Consider the following 21,948-nt stretch of genomic DNA (forward strand, 5'->3'; position numbering starts at 1 on the left):
ACCATTTCATCCCAGGCCAGTATCAGTATATAGCCATTTTTTTATCAGAAAGATTACTAGTCTCATAACTGCAGTATATAAATTGACTAGGAAGACCAATCACAGACTAAAAGACACATAAAAGCATATATTAAAAAATTAAAATGAAAGTTAAGTGCTGTAGTTTACACCTATAATTCTGGTTACTCAGGAGGCTGAGATTTGAGGATCCTGGTTTGAAGCCAGCAAAGACAGACAAGTCCATGAGACTTTTATCTCTAACCAGCAAAAGCCAGAAGTGGAGGTTTAGCTCAATTGGTAGAGCCTCAACCTTGAGGGAAAAAGCTAAGCAAAAATAAAAGGCCCTGAGTTTAAGCCTCAGTACTGGGAACAGACAGACAGACAGACAGACAGACAGACAGACAGACACACACACACACACACACACACACACACACACACACACACACACACTTAAAATGAGAAAACTGGCTTAATGAAATAATTTATACCTCCGGCTCCATCTCTTCATTTTTTAAAATTGATGATTCAAAAAAGCATTTTTGTAATTTCAGACAGAAATGGAATTCTGGGCATATTGCTATCTGTTTAAAGAGTTTAGCTATTTATTTTTGGTCAACATGACAAACGTTGGTATACAGTTCAATACGCTTAGTAAAGATACTCCAAGATTGTGTCTTCTATAAATTCTATTAACAAGCCTCTGCTGGCAGATTATTTTTCTTTAGTGTTCATGCTAAAAACAGTCTTACTAATGGAAAGTACTACATGTCCTATTTTATTTCCATGTTTGCCTTACTTAGGGCCTTTTAATAGTTTCTTTATAATAATTAGCATAGTAAACTTGTTAATTGATACTATTAGATATTATTTTTCAGTGTATAAATTATATTTTTCACTGTTAGCATAACACCCATATTCATTTGCCTGTAATATCATTTCATGTATTATTTTGATATAGGACTTATTTTTTTGCTAAGAATTAGTGATGTTCACATGTAGTATATTAAACCAAAAACAAGTTTTTAAAAAGTAGTAAGTAGAATGTATGTAGTATGAATATTTTCATATGATGGTATAAAGGCATTACTTTGTACAATCCTTTGAATGATGCCATAAAAAGTCTTTGGTAAAGATTTAAAAGGAAGAGTATATTGTTAAAAACAAGCTTTCTTTCTGGGGAAAAATTAAGAGAATTGATCTACTTCAGACTAAAAAAATACCCCAAAACATGGCATCCAAATATACTTACTGCTTCTCAACTTATATAAATATACTTTACTATTAAGTCATTTCCTTGGGTAGTCTATGTACTCTTCTCAGATATAATACTACCTGATTTTCTGCTTACTTTTTATTCATGCAAAATGTACTGCCTTTTTACTGCTTATTGTCCTTTGATGATATCTTTTACAATTTATTTTAAAGTCTGCAAGCTCATGTATCATTTTTACCTTCTTACCACTTTCGCTTTTTACTGTCTGGTTTTGTCCTTCATTGGCTTGGCCTTCCAATACTGTGCCTCGTGATTTTGAAGGCTACAGAAACTTGAGGAAAGCAATCGAGAAGAAAGAAGGTTGGAATATTTCCCAGGTTTTTTTTAAAAATTAAAATGTCATTGAAATATTTAGTTACCCTGTACAAGAATGTGTTACAGAATTATAGATTGCATCACTCTAGATTAGCTGTGTACTCATAAAAATGATGATTTTTTTTTATCAAAATAACAAAATACCAACATTTTAAAAAGTACTTTCTAAGGTAAATATAAAAACCCTTACTAACTCCTTGAATTAATTTCAAATATTTTTATTTTGTTTCAGAGTGATCTACCATAGTGATAGTATAACAATGACCAAAATATAACAATGACCAAACAAACTCCTATTTGATTTATTTAAAAAAATCACTAATTCTGTATCTTTCAGAAACTTGTGAGCAGAATGGGAATTATTAATTTAGGTGGGAATTTATACTACGGATGGGCTTCTTTATTCTCTTTATCTGGTGCAATCCTATCTGGAAAGCAACATTAAAACAGCAACAAAGCAATGGAAACTGTGGCCTTACTTTAGATACAATTTACCAAGCATCCTGTTTTTAAATTTTAATTTTTTTCTTTTTATTGTTATTATAAAGGTGATGTACGGAGGAGTTAGTTACGTAAGTCAGGTAAAGAGTACATTTCTTTTAGACAATGTTACCCCTTCCCTTCCTTTCTCCCAGTTTTTCTGTCCAGTCTTCACCCACAAGTTGCCAGGCATTCTTGAAGTTTAACTAGTAAAGTGATTTTTGCTTTTAAAATATATTTTAAGTGAGCATCAAAATCATGACAGTCTCCTTTCTTCCATTTGAAATTTAAGAAATATTTAGAAGCACATTTCTGAACTCTAGATAATGAACATTTGCATGTCATTGATTCAGAATTATGACAATTCAAATAAAGATCAAGTAGTATTTTAATTAGAACTCTTCTTCATATATATATATATATATATATATATATATATATATATATATATATATTTATAAACCAGTCCTCCAACTTAGGTAGCTAAAATGATTAAGAAGCCAAGGGCTTCTGTAAACCTGGCTACTTAGGAAGATGATATCTGAGGATTGTAGTTTGGTTCAAAGCCAGCCTAGGCAGGAAAAACCATGAGACTCGTATCTCCAGTGAACCAGCAAAACCTGGAAGTAGAGGTATGGCTCAAATAGTAGAGTGCCAGCATTGAGTGAAAAAGTCAAGGGACAGAGCCCAGGCTCTGAGTTCAAACCTCAGTACTGGCATGAAAAAAATTGATCAAGAAAATAGTTTCAAACAAATATGTAAATATTTTAGAAGTACTACTTTAGAAATTCATCTCTTATATAAAATAAGGACTGGAAAACTTTTCCTGTGTCTTAAAGGACTGGCTTTAAATAGCTTAAATCTTTTATAAGTTTAGTATATACATCCTATAATTATATTCTATATTATAGAGTTTGCTAACATTACTGAACATATATTTCTATAAATCTATAACTTTTCAAGAGTACCTTATGGCTAGAATATAATTCCTAATGTTTGCAGATTACACTAGAATATATCTAATTATTATATGTTTAGGATAATATAGTTTGAACTTAATATAGATTGAACTTAAGCATGACAATTGTGACATTTCTTCTATTTGGGAATGTCAAACTAAGATGCATCATTGAAGTTGTGAGTGGAAGCATTTTGACCACCTTAAAATATACAAGTTCTTTAAATAAAATTAAGTAGAGGTTGCTTCCAGTTTTTATGTGATCAGTAGAGGGTAACAAAAGCAGAGTGTTCTAGAACAGCACTTTCCAATCACAGATGTACATAACCCTATCGCTGAGGATTCTGGAAAAATGAAAACTCTAATTCAGTAGGTCTGAGTTGGAACCTGATAAAATTCTTAGGGATGCTTTAAGGTCTGCGAGCTGAATTTTAAGTATCTAGAAAATTCTAGAAAACTCATTCTGGAAGGCTGTCCTAGGAGTCAGGATACTTAGCTTTAGTTCCCTTGAGTAGATAAACTTCCCCAGGCCACAGTTTCTTTTGTATTTGTCTAATGAAAGCATTAATTTCTAATATTCCTCTGGCTCCCAAGATTCTGATTTTAGATAGAGTACAGATTTAAATATCTTCCAATGCTGCTTAGATGGATGTTTTAAACATCAATTTGCCTCAGATTATCAAGGAAAACTTGAATATTTGAGGTACAATAGTGATAAATACCAATTTTCTTGTTAAAAAGCTTAAGCCTTGCAAGTGATTTCTACAGGTGAATGAACCATGGAAAGCTATAAGTGATGATTTTTTTACAAACAGAGTAGCCTGGGCAATTTATGTGATACTTAATGTACAACTGAAAGGTATTGTGGATGTTGTGATTTTTTTTATTGTGTGGATGTTTTTTAGCCCTAAACCTTGGGCCTCAGCCTCCAGTACAGCTCTGTTTGGCTAGTTTTATTGAATGGCAAGAAAATTTCTTAGCTGTATGGGTGTGTGTGTGTGTGTGTGTGTGTGTGTGTGTGTGTGTGTATGTGTGTGCATGCTTGTGCACGTACATGCACATGCACACACACATGTGCACACTGGTACTGAGGCTTGACGTCAGTACCTAGGTGCTGTCCCTTAGCTGTCTTGCTAAAGGCTGGTGCTCTTCCTACTCTTTGAGTTACAGCTTCACATTTGGATTTTTGGTAGTGAATTGGGGATAAGAGTTTCATAGACTGCTCCTGAGACTGGCTGGCTTCAAACTGGCTTAAGATCTTTTCCTCAGATCTTAAGCTCTTAAGTAGGTAGGATTACAGGTATGAGCCCCCACTTCCAGGCTAGAGGGTCTTTCTGAAGGGTTCCTAGTTTTTTCAAGTTCATTTTTCTCTAATATAATGAAACCCATTACAATGTACTTGATGCTTGTCATGGCATTTATTGGTGATCTTACCTCTACCTTTCTTCTCAATTTGGAAGGGAAATTCTGATTAAGTTTTATAACTCTTTCTAGAGGAATTTTATTTGGAAAATACTGCCTTACTTGAGTATTATTTTTATCCTTAAAGATTTAAAAATGTTATGATAGCACAGAAACATCTAAATGTGTTGAGTGTTCACACTTGATGAATGTTGACGTGTAGTGAACAAAAGTGTAGTCTCTCTGCATAGTTGACTATGGTTGTTAAGTCTCCTAATAGTTTGGATAGGCAAAAACTTCATTTAGTGTGGTCTACTGCCTTCATGTCATGACCATCAAGGCTGAATTATTTTAGCTAGAAACATTATCTGATGCTAGCATGTAATTTTGGCTATAGGTATTAGACGTGGTGAATCTGTGGCAGACCCTGGAATTTCCTCTTTTATCAGAGAATTATGTCAGGCAGTTTTGGTGTGGAATGGGTCACTTCCTCTGTGAGAACATAACAAGAAACAAGCCAATACTACATGGATGGCCTCAGAAAATAGCTGAACACTGAGGCACAGTCTATAGTCATTTTAGGTAGAATTACCCCCAAATCTTTACATTTATTCAGACATTAATAAAAATGTAGTTTACAGCTTTATTTGATGAAAGTTTTTGTTTTAGGCGTGAAACTAAAATGTTTTTCATTTCTTGTATTGTAGTTAATTGGAGTGACCAGTTCTTAACTCAGTATTTCTAGAAAATAAGCTTTTCTTTACTGTTGTAAATGATGATATTATTGAATGAGTAGTGACTTGTATTTTTCTCTGAAGCATTAAACAGCATAATTTCTCTTAGTCAAGTTACAACTTCTTTGTTTCTTTTTTATAAATGATTTACATTTTTAAAGAAGATCTGGTAAAAAAATAAAGTGAACAATTTTCCTTTGCATTGTAACACTGTACATTTATCTTCCTTCCTTCATTTACTTATTTTTAGTGTGTCTGGAAAAGATGATAATGCAGACACTGACCAGGAGAAGAAAGAAGAAAAGGGTATTTCAGAAAGAGAAAATGAGTTTGAAGTGGTAAGTGTAGTGGAATGAACTTGTGGACTTTAGACACTAAATTCATTTGTTCTTGGTTGCTAATGAATGCACTAAGTTACATGTAGAAGAATACTATTTCCTTGAGGACTTCTCTCCAGCAGCATAAACTATAAAGTCTTGATAAGTCTCATTCTGATACATATATATTTTGTGTGCTAGTACTAGGATTTGAAATTAGAGCCTAGGCTTTGTCCCTTAGCTTTTTTGCTGAAGGCTAGTTCTTTACTACTTGAACCACAGCTCCACTTCTGGCTTTTTGGTGGTTAATTGAAGATAAAAAGTCTTATAAACTTCTTCCTGCTTGGGCTGGCTTTGAATTGGGATCCTCAGATCTCAGCCTCCTGAGTAGTTAGGATAACAGATGTGCTAATAAGATAACATGTATCCTGTAAGCATCTTGTAAGTGTAGAGATAGAATCCGATGAGAGATGAAATACTCTCTCATTCATGACACAGTTATCAAGCTGGGTACTGATATTCTGTTTACTCAGAAATCTGAGATTTGAGGCTCATGGTCTAAAATCTGCCCAGATAGACAAATCTGTAAGACTTATCTCCAGTTAACCAATAAAAAGTGGAGGTGTAGCTCAAGTGATTGAGCATCAGCCTTTAGCAAAAAAGCCAAACAACAGTCAGAGGCCCTGAGTTCAAGTCCCAATATCAGCATACATATATACATATACATACACAGACACAATTATTATATAATACTCTTCAAATCTAGGCATAATGTTTGTACTAATTAAAAGTTATTTTTTTGGTGTGCTTCTATGCTTTCTACTCTAGTATTTCTCTTACTGAGGCAGTCAGTTTGCTTTGCCAATATTGCCACAAATTCCGTTTCAGGAAGAGAGTCAAGAAGTGAGTGATCATGAGGATGAGGAAGAGGAGGAGGAAGAGGAAGAGGATGACATTGAAGGGGGTGAAAGCTCTGATGAATCAGATTCTGAATCAGATGAAAAAGGTACTTAAAACCCTCAGTAGCAAGGCTGAAAGTCATTTTGAGGAGTTATTTAAAACCTAAATGAAAGTCCCTTAACATTCTCTGTTTCATCCTTATTGAAAGCAGCTTTTGTGACCACTGACCTACATATACCCTTCAAGGAGACTCAGGTGCTGAAGCCAGTGAGGTCTTCCTTTCCTAACAGGATTTAAGCATACTGTGATTTCCATTCTTTAGTACAAATAGTATCTGTTGTCCTGACCAATGGGAACATTTCTTTGTTCGTCTTTTTAGATTCTCATTTATCCAGAGAATTTCCCCACTAGGTACCAAGTGAATACCCAGTAGAGATGATGCTTTTTTACACACTTGTTTGATAGGTAGAATTAATGACAGTTTGGCCTTACCCCCATTTGTTTTTTTCCTTATTTCTCTTATAAATAGCCAACTATCAAGCTGACTTAGCAAATATCACTTGTGAAATTGCAATTAAACAAAAGCTAATTGATGAACTGGAAAACAGCCAGAAAAGGTTGCAGACACTGAAGAGGCAATACGAAGAGAAGCTAATGATGCTGCAACATAAAATTCGGGATACTCAGCTGGAAAGAGATCAGGTGCTCCAAAATTTGGGTAAGATTTCTTTTTTCTTTTTCTTTTCTTGGTGCCAGTACTGGGGCTTGAACTCAGGACCTCTTTCACTTGGCTTTTTTTTTTTGTCAAAGTTGGCACTCTACCACTTGAGCCATACCTTCACTTCCAGCCTCTCTGCTGTTTAATTGGAGATAAAGTGTCTCACAGAATTTTGTGGTTGAAGCTGGATTCAAACTGTAATCCTCAGAGTTCAGCCTCCTGAGTAGCTAGAATTGTAAGCATTAGCCAGAGCACCCAGCAAGAATTATTTTTTAATGTAGATTAAAGTTCAAACTCAGTCATCAAATGGTATTTTTTTTTGTAAGTTAGTTCCTGCTTTTCATTGAAAAATTATATATGATTTTGACTATTTTTTGGCTAAATAAGACAGTATTACATGTTAAATATTGTTAGTTATTTTAGATACTGCTATCTACCTAGACTATTTCATTATTATATTCAAAATGTACTACTTTGCTTTATACTTAGTATATTGTTCAGTAAAAACTTTAATAATTGTTGTTGAAGTATAAGTGCTTTCTTCTTCAGTGTTCTAAGTTGTGTAATGTGATGTAAAAAATCTATGTCTCACAAAATCAAATGTAAATATCCTTTGGTTCATCTAGGTTCTGTGGAATCTTACTCAGAAGAGAAGGCAAAGAAAGTCAAGTCTGAGTATGAAAAGAAACTGCAAGCCATGAATAAAGAATTGCAGAGACTTCAAACAGCTCAAAAAGAACATGCAAGGTTGCTTAAAAATCAGTCTCAGTATGAAAAACAGCTGAAGAAATTGCAGCAGGATGTGATGGAGATGAAAAAGACAAAGGTACTGATTTGGCTTAATGTTGATGATGCTTTATGCCATATTATTTCCCTATTCAGTAACAACCCAGAACTACAAAGGATGCACTTTCCTGTGACCGTTAGAAGTTCTCATCCAATAGGCATTCTCATCAAAGTCTTCCTTGAGTAAGCTCAAAACCATGTGCATAAAGCACTTCTAGCCTGCCAGTGGTGGCTCATGCCTATAACCCTAGCTACTCAGAAGACAGATCTGAGGGTCATGCTTTAAAGCCAGTTTACGCAGACAAACCAGTGAGACTCTTACTCTGATTAACAAGTAAAAAGCCAATAATGGAGGCATTACTGAAGTGGTAGAGTGTCAGGCTTGAGCAAAAAAGCTAAGGGACAGCACCCAGGCCCTAAATTCAAGGCCAGGCCCTCACACACATGCATGCATGCATGTACACACACACATATGCACAAGTACGTTTATGGATATTTCTCGTATTAAATCTCTTCTACAAGGCTAACAAGGATAAAAAATAATCATACATGCAAAAAACTTGAATAAAAAAACAACACTATGTTGATGATGTACTTTCAGATATTAAAACAGGGGCTAGGAAGGTGGCTTAGTGGTAGAGTGATTGCCTAGCATGTCTGAAGCCCTGGGTTCAATTCCTCAGTACCACATACACAGAAAAAGCCAGAAGTGGTGCTATGCCTTGAGCAAAATAAGCTCAGGGATGGTGCCTGAGTTCAAGCCCCCAGGTGGCAAAAAAAAAATTAAAACAGTTGGACACTGAGCCTTTTATATATGTCTTCCTAGTCATTTTCCCCATTTCTCAAGAGGTAGCAGCTACCTTAAATTTATTATTTAACTTTCCCATTCATGGAAAAGTGCAAGTTTTCTTTTCCTAACCAAAGAGAGTATGTGATGATTGTATTGGTGTTTTTCTTGTGGGGTTAATGTAAAAATCTAAACATTTAAATAGCTGGCAAAGTCAAGTGCTTGTGGCTCACACCTGTAATCCTAGCTACTTAGGTGACTGAGATCTGAGGATCAAGATCTAAAACCAGCCTGGGCAGGGAAATCTGTGGGATATCTCCAAAATCTCTTTAACTACCGAAATACGGAAGTGGAGGTGTGACTCAAGTGGTAGAGTACCGGCTTTGAGTGAAAAAGCCAAGCAGTAAATATGAAGCCTTGAATTTAAGCTGCGGTACCACACACACACACACACACACACACACACACACACACACACACACACACACACACACACACACACACACTCACACACTAGCTGTCATGGAAATGATGGAGGAGTGGTTAAATGATTATCTTGTATTATCTCTGATAACACCAACAGTAATTGAAAATAATTTAGTGCTTACTGTATATCAGACTCTGTTTTAGGTAAACACGATCAGGTTGTAATGTCATTGAATTCCTACAACAGAAAAAAATATTGTGGTTGAGCTGGGAAGTGGTAGCTCACTTCTGTAATCTCTGCTACTCAGGAGGCTGAGGATCACAGTTTGAAGCCAGACCAGGCAGGAAAGTACCTGATACTCTTATCACCAGTAAACTTCCAAAAGCTGCAAGTAGAGTGGAGGCTCAAGTGGTAGCCTTAAGCAAAAAAGCTCAGGGATAACACCCCGGCCCTGAGGTCAAGCCCCAAGACTGTACATATACACAAAAATTGTGGTTGAGAAAAATCAAAGCTTAACCTGAAGAGGTTAAGCAACTTGTTCAACACAGCTACTGATAATGAGTACCAAATTCCATTTTAATCAAATCAACTGAATGTTGAGTATGCAAAGAATAAAGTACTAAATAATTTGTTAGAAATGTAAATGTATTAACCCTGAAAAAGTAAGAATTTACTATTTAACGTATATAATGCAAGTCCATATTTCCATGATCAGTATTCAGAATTCTAAGAATTTGCTTCCATCCCATAGTTTCTTTAATGAATTTAATAATGGAGTAAATAAATGTATATACCTAATTTTAGGTTCGTCTCATGAAACAAATGAAGGAAGAACAAGAGAAAGCCAGGCTGACAGAGTCTAGAAGAAACAGAGAAATTGCTCAGTTGAAGAAGGATCAGCGTAAAAGAGATGTGAGTAGATTTTACTCTTCATTATGTAAGAATATTATGCATGGAACAAAACTATAATCAATAGAAGAAACATCTCTCATTATAATTATTGCAGGTTCAGGGCAGTAAGTAAGCACTGATTTTTATGAAAGGATATTTGCTATAGTATGCAGATTATAGTAATTTAATGTAAAAGTTTATGAAAAGACCAATTACTGGGGCTGGGAAGTTGGCTCAGTGGTAGAGCACTTGCCTTGCATGCATGAGGCCCTGGGTTTGATTCCTCAGCACCACATAAGCAGAAAAAAAGCCGGAAATGGTGCTGTGGCTCAAGTGGTAGAGCGCTAGCCTTGAGCTGAAGAGCTGAGGGACAGCACCCAGGCCCAGAGTTCAGGCCCCATGACCACCCCCCCCCCCCAAAAAAAAAAAAAAAGACCAATTACTATAAACTTTATTTGTGGTGTATTTCTTAGGTGATGAGATAGTAATAAATGGCTAATGTTTCAATATGATATCTGAGGTAAGTTCAGGGTGTTTCTAGGGATTTCTACAAATTCTTCTTGCATAGTAACCAGTCCTCACTATATGACACATTGTGAGAGTTCTATTTCAGTAAGACTTTTGCTTTTTTGTGTCAGTACTGAGGCTTGAACTCAGGCTCTGGGCACTGTCCTTTAGCTTTTCACTCAAGGCTGGCTATCACTTGAGTCTTGAGTCACCAAAAAGCCAGAGGTAGAGGTGAGGCTCAGGTCATAAAGTACCAGCCTTGAAAAGTAGAACTAAGGGACAACACCCAAGCCCTGAGTTTAAGCCCCAGTACTGGCGCGCGCGCGCGTGTGTGCGCACGTGCACACACACACACACACACACAGACACACACACACACACACACACACACACACACACACGTGCGCGTGTGCACGTGTGCCTATTAAAGAGACATATTTAAAGGATTTAGAAAAGGACCTGCCTAGTAAGCACTCTAATGTTTGTTAAATAAATATATGTGGCACATAGATAACTTCACTTTTAAGACAGGGATTTCTGTATCAGTATGTGTTTGTTAGGATAAACTGTATCTATAGAAATGGATACAAAATTCTTCTAACTCTTACAGTTTCCAAGAACTTGGAGAAATACATTGAGCAAATGAACAGGAAATATTGTATATTTCAATTTCTGATTTCAGTTTGCTTAATTTTATTTTACAGCATCAACTTAGACTTCTGGAAGCCCAAAAGAGAAACCAGGAAGTGGTTCTTCGTCGCAAAACTGAAGAGGTGCAGTGAGCTAGTTGATCATTTGGAGACTACATCCCAACTTTGAGATCGATGATGGGTTCCTATAGATTGAGAGGGTGCATCAACCTCTGTTGTCATTTCAGGTGACAGCTCTTCGTCGGCAAGTAAGGCCCATGTCTGATAAAGTTGCTGGAAAGGTTACTCGGAAGCTAAGCTCCTCTGATGCCCCTGCTCAGGACGTTGGTTCAAGTACAGCTGCCGTTGATGTGGATGCATCAAGGGCAGGTGCCCAGCAGAAAATGAAAATTCCCGTGGCAAGGGTACAGGCCTTACCAACACCCACCACAAATGGAACCAGGTTCTTGTGACTCTTCTATTCTCTTGATACGCAATCCTTAAAAGCGTTCATATTGAATGTTGTATATAAATGAAATCAGTCTTGCTTTGGGGTGGGAGACAGTAAGTATATAAGTAATTATATTTGTCCATTTTAAAAAAATGATTGTAGAAAAAAATATCAGAGGAAAGGACTGACTGGCCGAGTGTTCACTTCCAAGACAGCCCGGATGAAGTGGCAGCTGCTGGAACGCAGGGTTACCGACATTATCATGCAGAAAATGACCATTTCCAACATGGAGTCCGATATGAACAGACTTCTTAAGGTGTGGAACTAGATGCTTCATATGCTTGCTTTCACCAACTCTCAACTGTACTCATTTTAATGTTTAACATGTTGTCATTTGGGCCTTTTCTTTCTTCATTCTGGTAGTGGGGCTTGAACTCAGCTTTGCCACTCAAGGCTGGCATCTACCACTGGAGCTACAGTCCCACGTCTGGCTTTTTGGTGGTTAATCAGACATAAAAAGCCAGAAGTGGTCCTTTCTTGCCCTATAACCCTAGCTACTCAGGAGACTCAGATGTTAGAATTCTGGGCACCAGGATCTCAGGCTCCTGAGTAGCTAGGATTACAGGTGGGCCACTGGTATCTGGCTTGTTTTAGTTTTGATTGTGCTTGGGCATGAGTAGATGCATATCATTTTATTCAAATCCAACTTTTGTCTTTAAATAGCAAAGGGAAGAACTCACCAAAAGACGAGAGAAACTATCTAAAAGAAGAGAGAAGATCATCAAGGAGAATGGAGAAGGAGATAAAAATGTGGTTAACATCAACGAGGAGGTGGAGTCACTAACTGCTAACATAGATTACATCAATGACAGCATTTCTGACTGTCAAGCCAACATCATGCAAATGGAAGAAGCAAAGGTTTGTAATGTGAAAGATGTTTAATGGCTATCATTTATCTTTTTCTGTTTGCCAGTATTGGGGCTTGACCTCAGGGGTCTGGGCATGCATTGTCCCTTAGCATTTCTGCTCAAGGCCGGTTCTCTACCACTTGAGCTACAGCTCTGCTTCTGACTTTTTGGTGGTTAATTGGAGATAGTCTCATGGACTTTTTCTGTCCAAGTTGGCTTTGAACTGTGATTCTTACATGTCACTCTGACCTGAATAACTAGGATTACAGGCATGAGCCACCAGTGCCTTGTTCTGCTTTGAATTCTTAATAGCTTCAAATATGTCTTTTCAGCTAGACCAGATGTTTCTTAGTACAGATATCATACATTATACTTTTCTGTGCAGCCTCTTGACCAATCCAAAGCTATCAAACACAATAGACCTTTGCTTCCTGTTTAAATATATCCAGTCTAAATTCATGACCATTATGCTCTGGTTTGATGTAGGAGGAAGGTGAGACATTAGATGTGACCGCAGTCATTAATGCTTGCACACTTACGGAAGCCAGATATCTGCTGGATCACTTCCTGTCAATGGGCATCAACAAGGTAAGATTTACCCATCTTGCTCCTGAGAAACCTAAGTTTTGACCAATTCACTGTAGTTCTGTCCTGTTTCTTCTCTTCAGTCATACTTCTCTTGGTAATAGGAATAAAGTAATTGATTGAAAGAAAAATTTTAAATCTTTCTTTAGAGTTAAGAGGTCACTGATAAATGTTGATAAATGTTATGCTTATTGTATCAAAAGAAGAAAATTTCTGTTGTGCCTTTTTGGGGAGAGCGGGGGTATGCCAGTAGTGGGGCTTGAACTCAGCCTTGGCTCTGATCCTTTAGCTTTTGCTGCTCAAGGCTGGCCCTCTACCACTTGAGCCATACCTCCACTTTCAGCTCTTTTTTTGTTAATTGGAAATAAGAGTCTCAATGACTATCTGTATAGTTTGTGGTTCATTCCTGTAATCCTAGCTACTCAGGAGGCTAAGATCTGAGGATCGTAATTCTAAGCCAGCCAGGGAAGGAAAGTCTATATCTCTAATTAATTAAAAAAAAAAAAAGTCGGAGCTGTAGCTCAATTGGTAGAGTGCTAACTTTGAGCAGAAAAGCTCAGGGACAAATCTGGGCACTGGTGCCTCACATCTGTAATCCTAGCTACTCAGGAGGCTGAGATCTAAGGATTGAGGTTTGAAGCCAGTCCAGGCAGAAAAGCCTGTGAGACTCTTATCACCAATAAGCTTCTTAGAAAAAGCCAGAAGTGGCACTGTGGTGAAGTACTAAAGCATTGAGCACAAAGAGGCTCAGGGACAGCACCCAGACCCTGAGTTCAAGTCGCAGGACCAGCAAAAAAAAAAAAAAGCTCAGGGACAGCACTTAGGCTCTGAGGTCAAGCCACATGACTGTGATATATACCCATTCCTAACCCCTAACCTCATACTCACATCTTAAGGACTTTCCTGCTTGGACTGGCTTCAAACCGTGATCTTCAAATCTCAGCCTTCTCAGTAGCTAGGAGTAAGTCATGAGCCACCAGTGCCTGGCTCATGTTTTGCTTTAACAAGGGAAAATATCCTCCGAGTGAAGTTTGGTATTGTAACTGACGATACTGATCTTTTATAGTCTAAAAAAGAATCAGGAAAAATAATAATTATACCAACCTCATCTTTTGGCAGTATTGGGGCCTTGTGCTTGCTGGGCAGGTACTCTGCTATTCAACCACATCTCTAGCTTTTATCTATGGAATGTAAATGCAAAATCTGTCACCAGTAAGGAACTTCTGCCCAAATATTGAAGGCAATAAAGACCACTGACTTCGTTGTATCTCACACTGGGACTGTGTTAAACTCTTTATGTTATGTTTTCTCATTTAATATTCACAATGTGCCAGAAAGTAGAAATTTATTAATATCTTTTATTTTTTTTTTTGGTCAGTTGTGGGGCTTGAACTCTGGGCCTGGGCGCTGTCCATGAACTCTTCAGCTCTCTACCACTTGAGCCACAGAGCCACTTTCGATTTTCTGGTGGTTAATTGGAGATAAGAGTCTCATAGACTTTCTTGCCCAGGCTAGCTTTGAACCTGATCCTCAGATCTCAGCCTCCTGAGTAGCTAGATTACAGGCATGAGACACTGGCGTCCAGTTTATTCATATCATTTTATATACAAGGAAACTGAAGATTAGGAGGATAGTATCTTGGACAGATGAACTTTTCCAAGATCACTAAGCTAGTAGGTAGAAAAAATGGCACCAATCAAAATCTATTTGATGTCAAAGTCATATATCTATGCAATTGCTGTTTGGCATAGATCTGTACCTGGGAGATTTCTGTTTTGTGTGACTTAATTTGTCCTGGTGGTTTTTTCATAGGGTCTTCAGGCTGCTCAGAAAGAGGCTCAAATTAAAGTACTTGAAGGTCGACTCAAACAAACTGAAATAACCAGTGCCACCCAAAACCAGCTCTTATTCCACATGCTAAAAGAAAAAGCAGAATTAAATCCTGAGTTAGATGCTTTACTTGGCCATGCTTTACAAGGTAATTTGGGCTAAATTTTAATTTACTGAGTTGCACGGTAGCTTTATTCTTCAAATATGCTATATTATATCCTTCTTCTATGGCCTATCTGAATAGATGCTATACTTATGCTTTTTAACAATTATTTTTTCTTTAATTTGCATGTCTATATAAATTTTGGGGGGGGAGTATTGTTATTCCAAGAAGTAATTTCCAACTTGAAAATGCTTATTACCTAGTCTCATTAAGCAGTTAGTTTTTTGGGAAAAAAAAAAAGACCAACAAAATTTCTGAATTGGTTGTTTATATTACTTAGAAGATTAACTGGGTTTCATGACTTTATTCTGCATCACTAACTTCCCTAAAAATTAATTTATAAGTGTTTGCTATGGCATCTATTCTACCTACCTTATAAATGGTACATAATCTTGTTTTATGTGAGTTCTTAACATTGGATCTGTTTTGATTGGAGTATTGCTTTTTGTTTCCTTTTTTGCTGTGATTTATACAGATCTAGATAGCGTACCCATAGGTAAGTATGTTTAGCTTTCTGTGTACTCTACAGCTGCATGAGTTACTAATTGTTCATGTACACTAATTGTGGTACATCTTATTTTAAAGATTTAAAAAAATTGGCAGCCAGTTGGTTTTTGCATGATCGTTTTTTTAAAATGTGGCTATGATCACAAACATACTAAGTCTTTTTTTGTCTTTATTTAAACATTCCTGATTGTAAAATTCTTAGAGGTTTAAAGAAGTATGCTTTCCTTTAGTTATTTCTTTTGTTATTTGAGCTCCAGTGATGAGCTCCAGGTTCATAAATCTTCTCATTACTTTCTCATTCTTATAGGAAAATGTGGAATATACATTCCTTTTTACTTTTTAAATGTATCTATTAACTCTCATCTATTGTTTTAACCATCCAAAGAACTTTCTTTGTATGTATATTTGGTATATATTCACTTGGTTCTCATCTGTTCTTTATTTTTGTAAACTTAGGCATACATATATTGACCAGTAGAAAGTGAACAAAACTAAGAACTTTTGTTCTTGACTAAACAAATGGACATAATCACAAGAGTAATTTTTTTCAGTTAGGTATACAGTATAGTCCATATGGAAAGGTTCTGTTTTAAGCTACTCAAGCTATATGAGGACAGGTCTACAACTGATTAGGATTGATTAGGACTGGTAAATAGGGCTCATGTGAGGCTTCTTAAGTGCCTGGCTTGTAACCAGTGTGTTTGACATTTCATCTGTTACCAAGTAAATTCCATCCCCTCCTCCATTGTTCCTCTTCTTTTACCTCTGCCTCCTTCTTATTCTTCTCCTCACCATGTTTCTCCTTTCTCTTCCCCCACCTCTCTTCCCTTTCCTTCTTCCTCCTTGTTCTTTTTTTCTTCTTACCTCTTTCTTAACACATACTAATATATGACTTCTCTTTTTTTGATACTGGGGCTTGAACTCAGGATTTCACATTCTTGCCTCACTTTCTTGATCAAGGCTGATGCTCTGCCACTTGAGCCACACCTCTACTCCCAGCTGGTTAATTGGAGATAAGAATCTCAGAATCTTTTCTGCCTAGACTGGCTTCAAATGTGATCCTCAGATCTCAGCTAGGATTAAAGGCATGAGCCACTGGCGCTAGAGATTTCTTTTAATTTAGAGAGAAAAATTCTCTTATGTCTTTTAATGCAAGTACATATCAAAGTGTCAATTTGAAAGTTTTTTTTATAACTTTCAAACAATTCCCAACGTCCAGTTTGAAAAAAGGTCAGAAGCACATGGAGTTGACTCTCAGCAGAAAGTTTCCCAGAAACTAGAGACATAATATAGATCAGAGGAGCTGTAGCAAAAGCCTAAAGTAAATAGAAGTTAAATTCATAGAAGCTAGACAGACAAAGGTACATTAAAACAAAGCAAAACAAAAAAACCCGAACTAACAGCCAGGTGCTAGTGGCGCATACCTATGTAAACCTAGTTACTCAGGAGGCTGAGATCTGAGGATTGCAGTTCAAAACCAGCCCGGGCAGGAAAGGCCTTGAGACTCTTATCTCCAATAAACCACCGGAAAACTGGAGTGACACTGTGGCTCAAAGTGGTAGAGCACTCGCCTTTAGTAAAAGGGCTCAGGGACAGCTCCCAGGAATTGTTCAAGCCCTCCCCCCACCAAAATAAACAAACCAACCAGCCCTGGTGGGGCACTAGTGCTCTATCATTTGAGCCACAGTTTCACTTCTGGGTTTTTTGGTATTTAATTGGAGATAAGAGTCTCGTGAAATTGTCTGTCTGGGCTAGTTTTGAACTATGGTCCTTAGATCTCAGCCTCCAGAGTAGCTAGCCTGAGCCACTGATGCTTGGCTTGCAACCAAATATTTCTAAAGATGTCAGTTGCAGGATTGCTTTATTAATTCCTTTCTATGCACTCATTACATACTACTGTATACTACACACACACACACACACACACACACACACACACACATTTTAATAGTTTATTTTCAATTTTCATTTTGGATTTTTTAAACTAAGGTAATCATATAATTTCTATTTATGAGAATTGTATTTGGTCTCTTTGTTTCTGTTTATGTGGTACTGAGGAATCAAACCCAGGGCCTCATGCACACTAGGCAAGTACTCTACCACTAAACCACATTCCCAGCCCCTACATGTACACACATATGTACGTATATCTATATCTGTAGATAAAGATATGGGGGGGGGAGAGTGTTTTTATTATTTCATTCATTCATTCATTCATTTTTGTGCTAGTATTGAGGCTTGAACTCAGAGCTGAACACTCTTCCCTCAAACTTAGTGCTCTACCACTCAAGCTATATCTCCCTTCTGACTTATTGCTGGTTAATTGGAGATAAGAGTCGCATGGACTTTCCTGCTTGCTGGCTTTGAACTATGATCCCAGATCTCAGCTTCTTGAGTAGCTAGGATTACAGGTGTGAGCCATCAGTACCTAAGTGGGATTTTTTTTAATTTTTTTTTTTTTGGTCAGTCGTGGGGCTTGAACTCCGGGCCTGGGCACTGTCTCTCAGCTCTTCAGCTCAAGGCAAGTACTGTACTGCTTGAGCCACAGCGCCACTTTCTAAGTGGATATCTTTTATACTAAAAAAAATTGTTTTAAAGAAAAAGCTTGAACCACTTGGTTAACTTCCAGTAATGTTAGGTTGTGAACCTTTAGACATGGATGAACCTCAGGACTTGGGGGAGTTTTATATGTCTTGAACTTAATGCTCTGATTAGAAAAGTTGTTGAACTTGGCTAGTGTTAATGAGTACCAAGATGAGGTTATATTGTATTCTTCTACTCATATAACCAGAGTGCTTCAGATCAGTTTTGGTTCTGAAGACAAGTCTGACCTGGGTGGGGTCTGCTTTGCCCTGGCCAAGTTGGCTTATATCAGGACCCAATTATCTCTAAAAAGTCATACATGTCCATGCACAAAGTGGTTTGTTGTTGTTTTTTAAACTAAGTATACCCATAACATTGAAAGTTGTCTTTGGTTTCATCACTCTCTGCAAGAAAGACACTAACATATCTTAGCCTACCTATATACCTGGGAAAGCAGAACGAAGCTTGTTGTTTTATATAGTTCTATTTTCTAGATAGTTTCATTACCTTGCCAATCTTTAGAGCAGATCCTTATGCTTCCTTTGAATGATGTGCTTTGGGGTACAAATTGCCTTGGAAAACACCATTGTCTTCATTTCAGAAATTGAAGTGTGTGGGTGTGTGTCCTAGATGTGACTCCATGTTAGATAATACTATGAAATATTACTGAATTTCTGCCATGGTATATGCCAACCAGTGAGAAAGGAAGCATATGTCCGTGGTAAGATAGAAATTAGTTATCTATGTCCCTTTTAGATACTTACATGATGTAAAATTAAAAAGGAGTGAATTAACATCTCTCTCTATATATACACACATTTAATAGGTGATAGATACATGATAGATTAGATAGATAGAGACATGCATTCATAGGTAGATGTTGCATATAATACTGTCTTCACTTTTTTGGAATAATTTTATAATAAAACATGTGTTTTATTGTTTACTTGTTGTGGCTGTTTGGTATACTGGCTTCCTACTAGGTTTCTTTGTTTAATTTTGTCCTACCCCCTGTTTCTAGTGTGCTACCATGGTTCTAAAGTAGCATTGGTTTATTTGTATTAGTTTTCAGACTGTTGCATGTGAACCTATTTTCTGTGTCTTCTGTGTACATGTGAATGAGTTGCATGCCCATGAGTAACTTCTACGTAACATATACATTCTTGCTACTTAGAAACAAATGTTAGAAAAAAACAGAAAAATACATAACTAGGTTGGGATAGCTGTTAAAGTATACCAAATATGATTATATTGATGTATTTCAATACATGGAAGGTGCCCATGCAGCATTTACTTTAGCCTTGGAATTTTAATCTGTGTATTTGGGTGCTTGAATAATATATGATAAATACAGAACTCTGATAAGAGGTCACACACACATATAAACATACATGCTATCTTCAAAATTAGGGTCTTTTGAGAGTCGGGTGCTGTTGGATCACACCTGTAATTCTAAATACTCAGGAGTCTAAGATCTGAGAATCATGGTTCAAAGCCAGCCCAGGCAGAAAAGTTTTGAGACTCTTATCTCCTACTCACTTCTAAAAACCCAGAAGTAAACCTGTGGTTCAAGTGGTAGAGTGCCGGATTTGAGTAAAAAGTCAAGAGAGAGTGAGAAGCCCTGAGTTCAAGTCCTAGTACTGGTACACACACATAAAAAAGTATATATATGTATGTATATATATATATAATTACATATACTGAAATGATGATCTAATTCCCAGTCTTTCAATATTATTCTTCCATGTGTCATCATTCAGATTTATGTTTTTCCTATTTGAACAAACTTTGCCCCATCTTCAGACATGTAGTCAATGGGATTTCACAGAAGTATTTTGTAAGTATCTATTTTGATTCAGCAAGTAAAGCCCAAGTGACCATATCTGAGAGATTTAGCATAGGGATTATGGTCACCATTCCATCAATGACATGTGGATAACACTTAACGTTTGTGACATTTCCTTTTAGAAAATGTAGATGACAGTACTGATGAAGATGCACCTCTAAACAGCCCAGGATCCGAGGGAAGGTAAAAGAACCTTTAGAGACTCAATAGACTTGATTTGTTTCTATACTTGTCATCTTGTATCAAAAGTTATCATAAGGGCTGGGAATGTGGTTTAGTGGTAGAGTGCTTGCCTAGCATGCATGAAGCCCTAGGTTCGATTCCTCAGTACCACATAAGCAGGAAAAGCCAGAAGTGGTGTTGTGGCTCAAGTGGTAGAGTGCCTTGAGCAAAAGAAGCTCAGGGACAATGCCCAGGCTCTGAGTTCAAGCCCCAGGACTGGAAAAAAAAAAGTTATGATAAAACAGAGATAACTTTGAATTTTATGGCTAAGTTAATAGCAATAGAATCAATAAGATGGAGAGCAAACCAACTATCACAATTAACTCTCACAATTTTAAAATAAAAATACAACAAAAAGAAAAGGAGTTGGAGACATGGCTTAGTTAGTAGAGTGCCAGCCAATGAGTGAAACTGTCAGGTACTGAGTTTGAGTCCTGGTCTCAGACAAAAAATAAAATAAAAAATACAGGAATATTTAAAGTAGAAAAGTCAATTTCATTTATGTGAGTGTGTGTACGTGTGTGTGTACACATGTGCATGTGCATGTGTGTGCACACACATACATGCTTATGCTCTCCCTTGGCTTTTTTCACTCAAGGATGGTATTCAACCACTTGAGCCACATCTCCACTTCTGGCTTTTTGCTGTTAGAGTTAAGAGTCTTATGAACTTTTCTCTCCACACTGGCTTTCATCCTTGATCCTCAGATCTCAGCTTCCTAAGTAGCTAGGATTATAGGCATGAGCACCTGCCATCTAGCTCATTTTGATGTGAAATATCATCTTTTTATGTTTTCCATAGACATTTTTCAATAGTTAAAAAATGTAGTTTTCTATAATAAGTTTGCATGATCTCATGGTTAATTCCTTGTTTACATACAGCACACTATCCTCAGACCTTATGAAGCTTTGTGGTGAGGTGAAACCTAAGAACAAGGTAAGGAGAATTAAAATGACCAGTAAACATTTGTTTATAGTGTTGTCTACAATCAGAGTAACAGAGAGGTCTCAGATTTACCTTTTTAAGAGAGTAGCAAGGGCCGGGTGCTAGTGGCTATGCCTGTAATCCTAGCTACTCAGGAGGCTGAAATCTCAGGTTCAAAGCCAGCCTGGAAAGGAAAATCTGTGAGACTCTTATTTCCAATAAACCACTAGAAAACCAGAAGTGGCACTGTGGCTCAAGCAGTAGAGCACTTGCCTTGAGCTGAAAAGTGCAGGGACTGTGCCAAGCCAAGAGTCCAAGCCTCATGGCTGTCCCCCCCCCCCCCCCCAAAAAAAAAGTAGCAAGGGTCATGCTTGTGCTCAAACTCTCCTTTATAAGAAATTCAGTTTTTTAAATATTCCCCTTGTGATAATTGGAAAGAAATTAATTTTGAAAATTTTCTCTTTTAGAAACTAAACTTTACTATGCTTTTGCACTTTTTTTTTTTTTTTTTGGGTCCGGTCGTGGGGCCTGAACTTGGCCTGGGCGCTGTCCCTCAGCTCTTCAGCTCAAGGCTAGCTCTCTTCCACTTGAGCCATAGCGCCATTTCCGGCTTTTTTCTTTTTGCTTATGTGGTGCTGAGGAATCGAACCCAGGGCCTCATGCATGCAAGGCAAGCGCTCTACCTTCCTAGCCCTGCACTGTTTTTTTTTTGAATAAGATATAATTAAATGGTATAACTTCTTTGAACAAATGAACACCAGGAAGCTGAAACATGTCTTCCCTCCCTCCATCCCTTCATTCTC

General features: G+C 37.2%; 1 protein-coding gene across 4 annotated transcripts in view; it reads left to right on the top strand.

The window, feature by feature from the left end:
- Nucleotides 1–21,948, top strand: part of Kif21a (kinesin family member 21A) — a 145,851-nt gene that overhangs the window by 101,203 nt on the left and 22,700 nt on the right. For all 4 annotated transcript variants that reach the window (XM_042677566.1, XM_042677567.1, XM_042677568.1 and 1 more), the window contains exons 12-24: nucleotides 5,415–5,502; nucleotides 6,370–6,487; nucleotides 6,911–7,099; nucleotides 7,726–7,925; nucleotides 9,904–10,011; nucleotides 11,202–11,270; nucleotides 11,375–11,589; nucleotides 11,740–11,893; nucleotides 12,301–12,495; nucleotides 12,972–13,073; nucleotides 14,883–15,048; nucleotides 20,122–20,182; nucleotides 21,103–21,157. In XM_042677566.1, coding sequence (XP_042533500.1) covers nucleotides 5,415–5,502; nucleotides 6,370–6,487; nucleotides 6,911–7,099; nucleotides 7,726–7,925; nucleotides 9,904–10,011; nucleotides 11,202–11,270; nucleotides 11,375–11,589; nucleotides 11,740–11,893; nucleotides 12,301–12,495; nucleotides 12,972–13,073; nucleotides 14,883–15,048; nucleotides 20,122–20,182; nucleotides 21,103–21,157 — 1,720 coding nt within the window. The remainder of the gene's footprint in view (nucleotides 1–5,414; nucleotides 5,503–6,369; nucleotides 6,488–6,910; nucleotides 7,100–7,725; nucleotides 7,926–9,903; nucleotides 10,012–11,201; nucleotides 11,271–11,374; nucleotides 11,590–11,739; nucleotides 11,894–12,300; nucleotides 12,496–12,971; nucleotides 13,074–14,882; nucleotides 15,049–20,121; nucleotides 20,183–21,102; nucleotides 21,158–21,948) is intronic.

This window comes from Dipodomys spectabilis, unplaced genomic scaffold, assembly GCF_019054845.1.
Source record: "Dipodomys spectabilis isolate Male_0828 unplaced genomic scaffold, ASM1905484v1 ptg000039l, whole genome shotgun sequence".
NCBI classification, from domain to species: Eukaryota; Metazoa; Chordata; class Mammalia; order Rodentia; family Heteromyidae; genus Dipodomys; species Dipodomys spectabilis.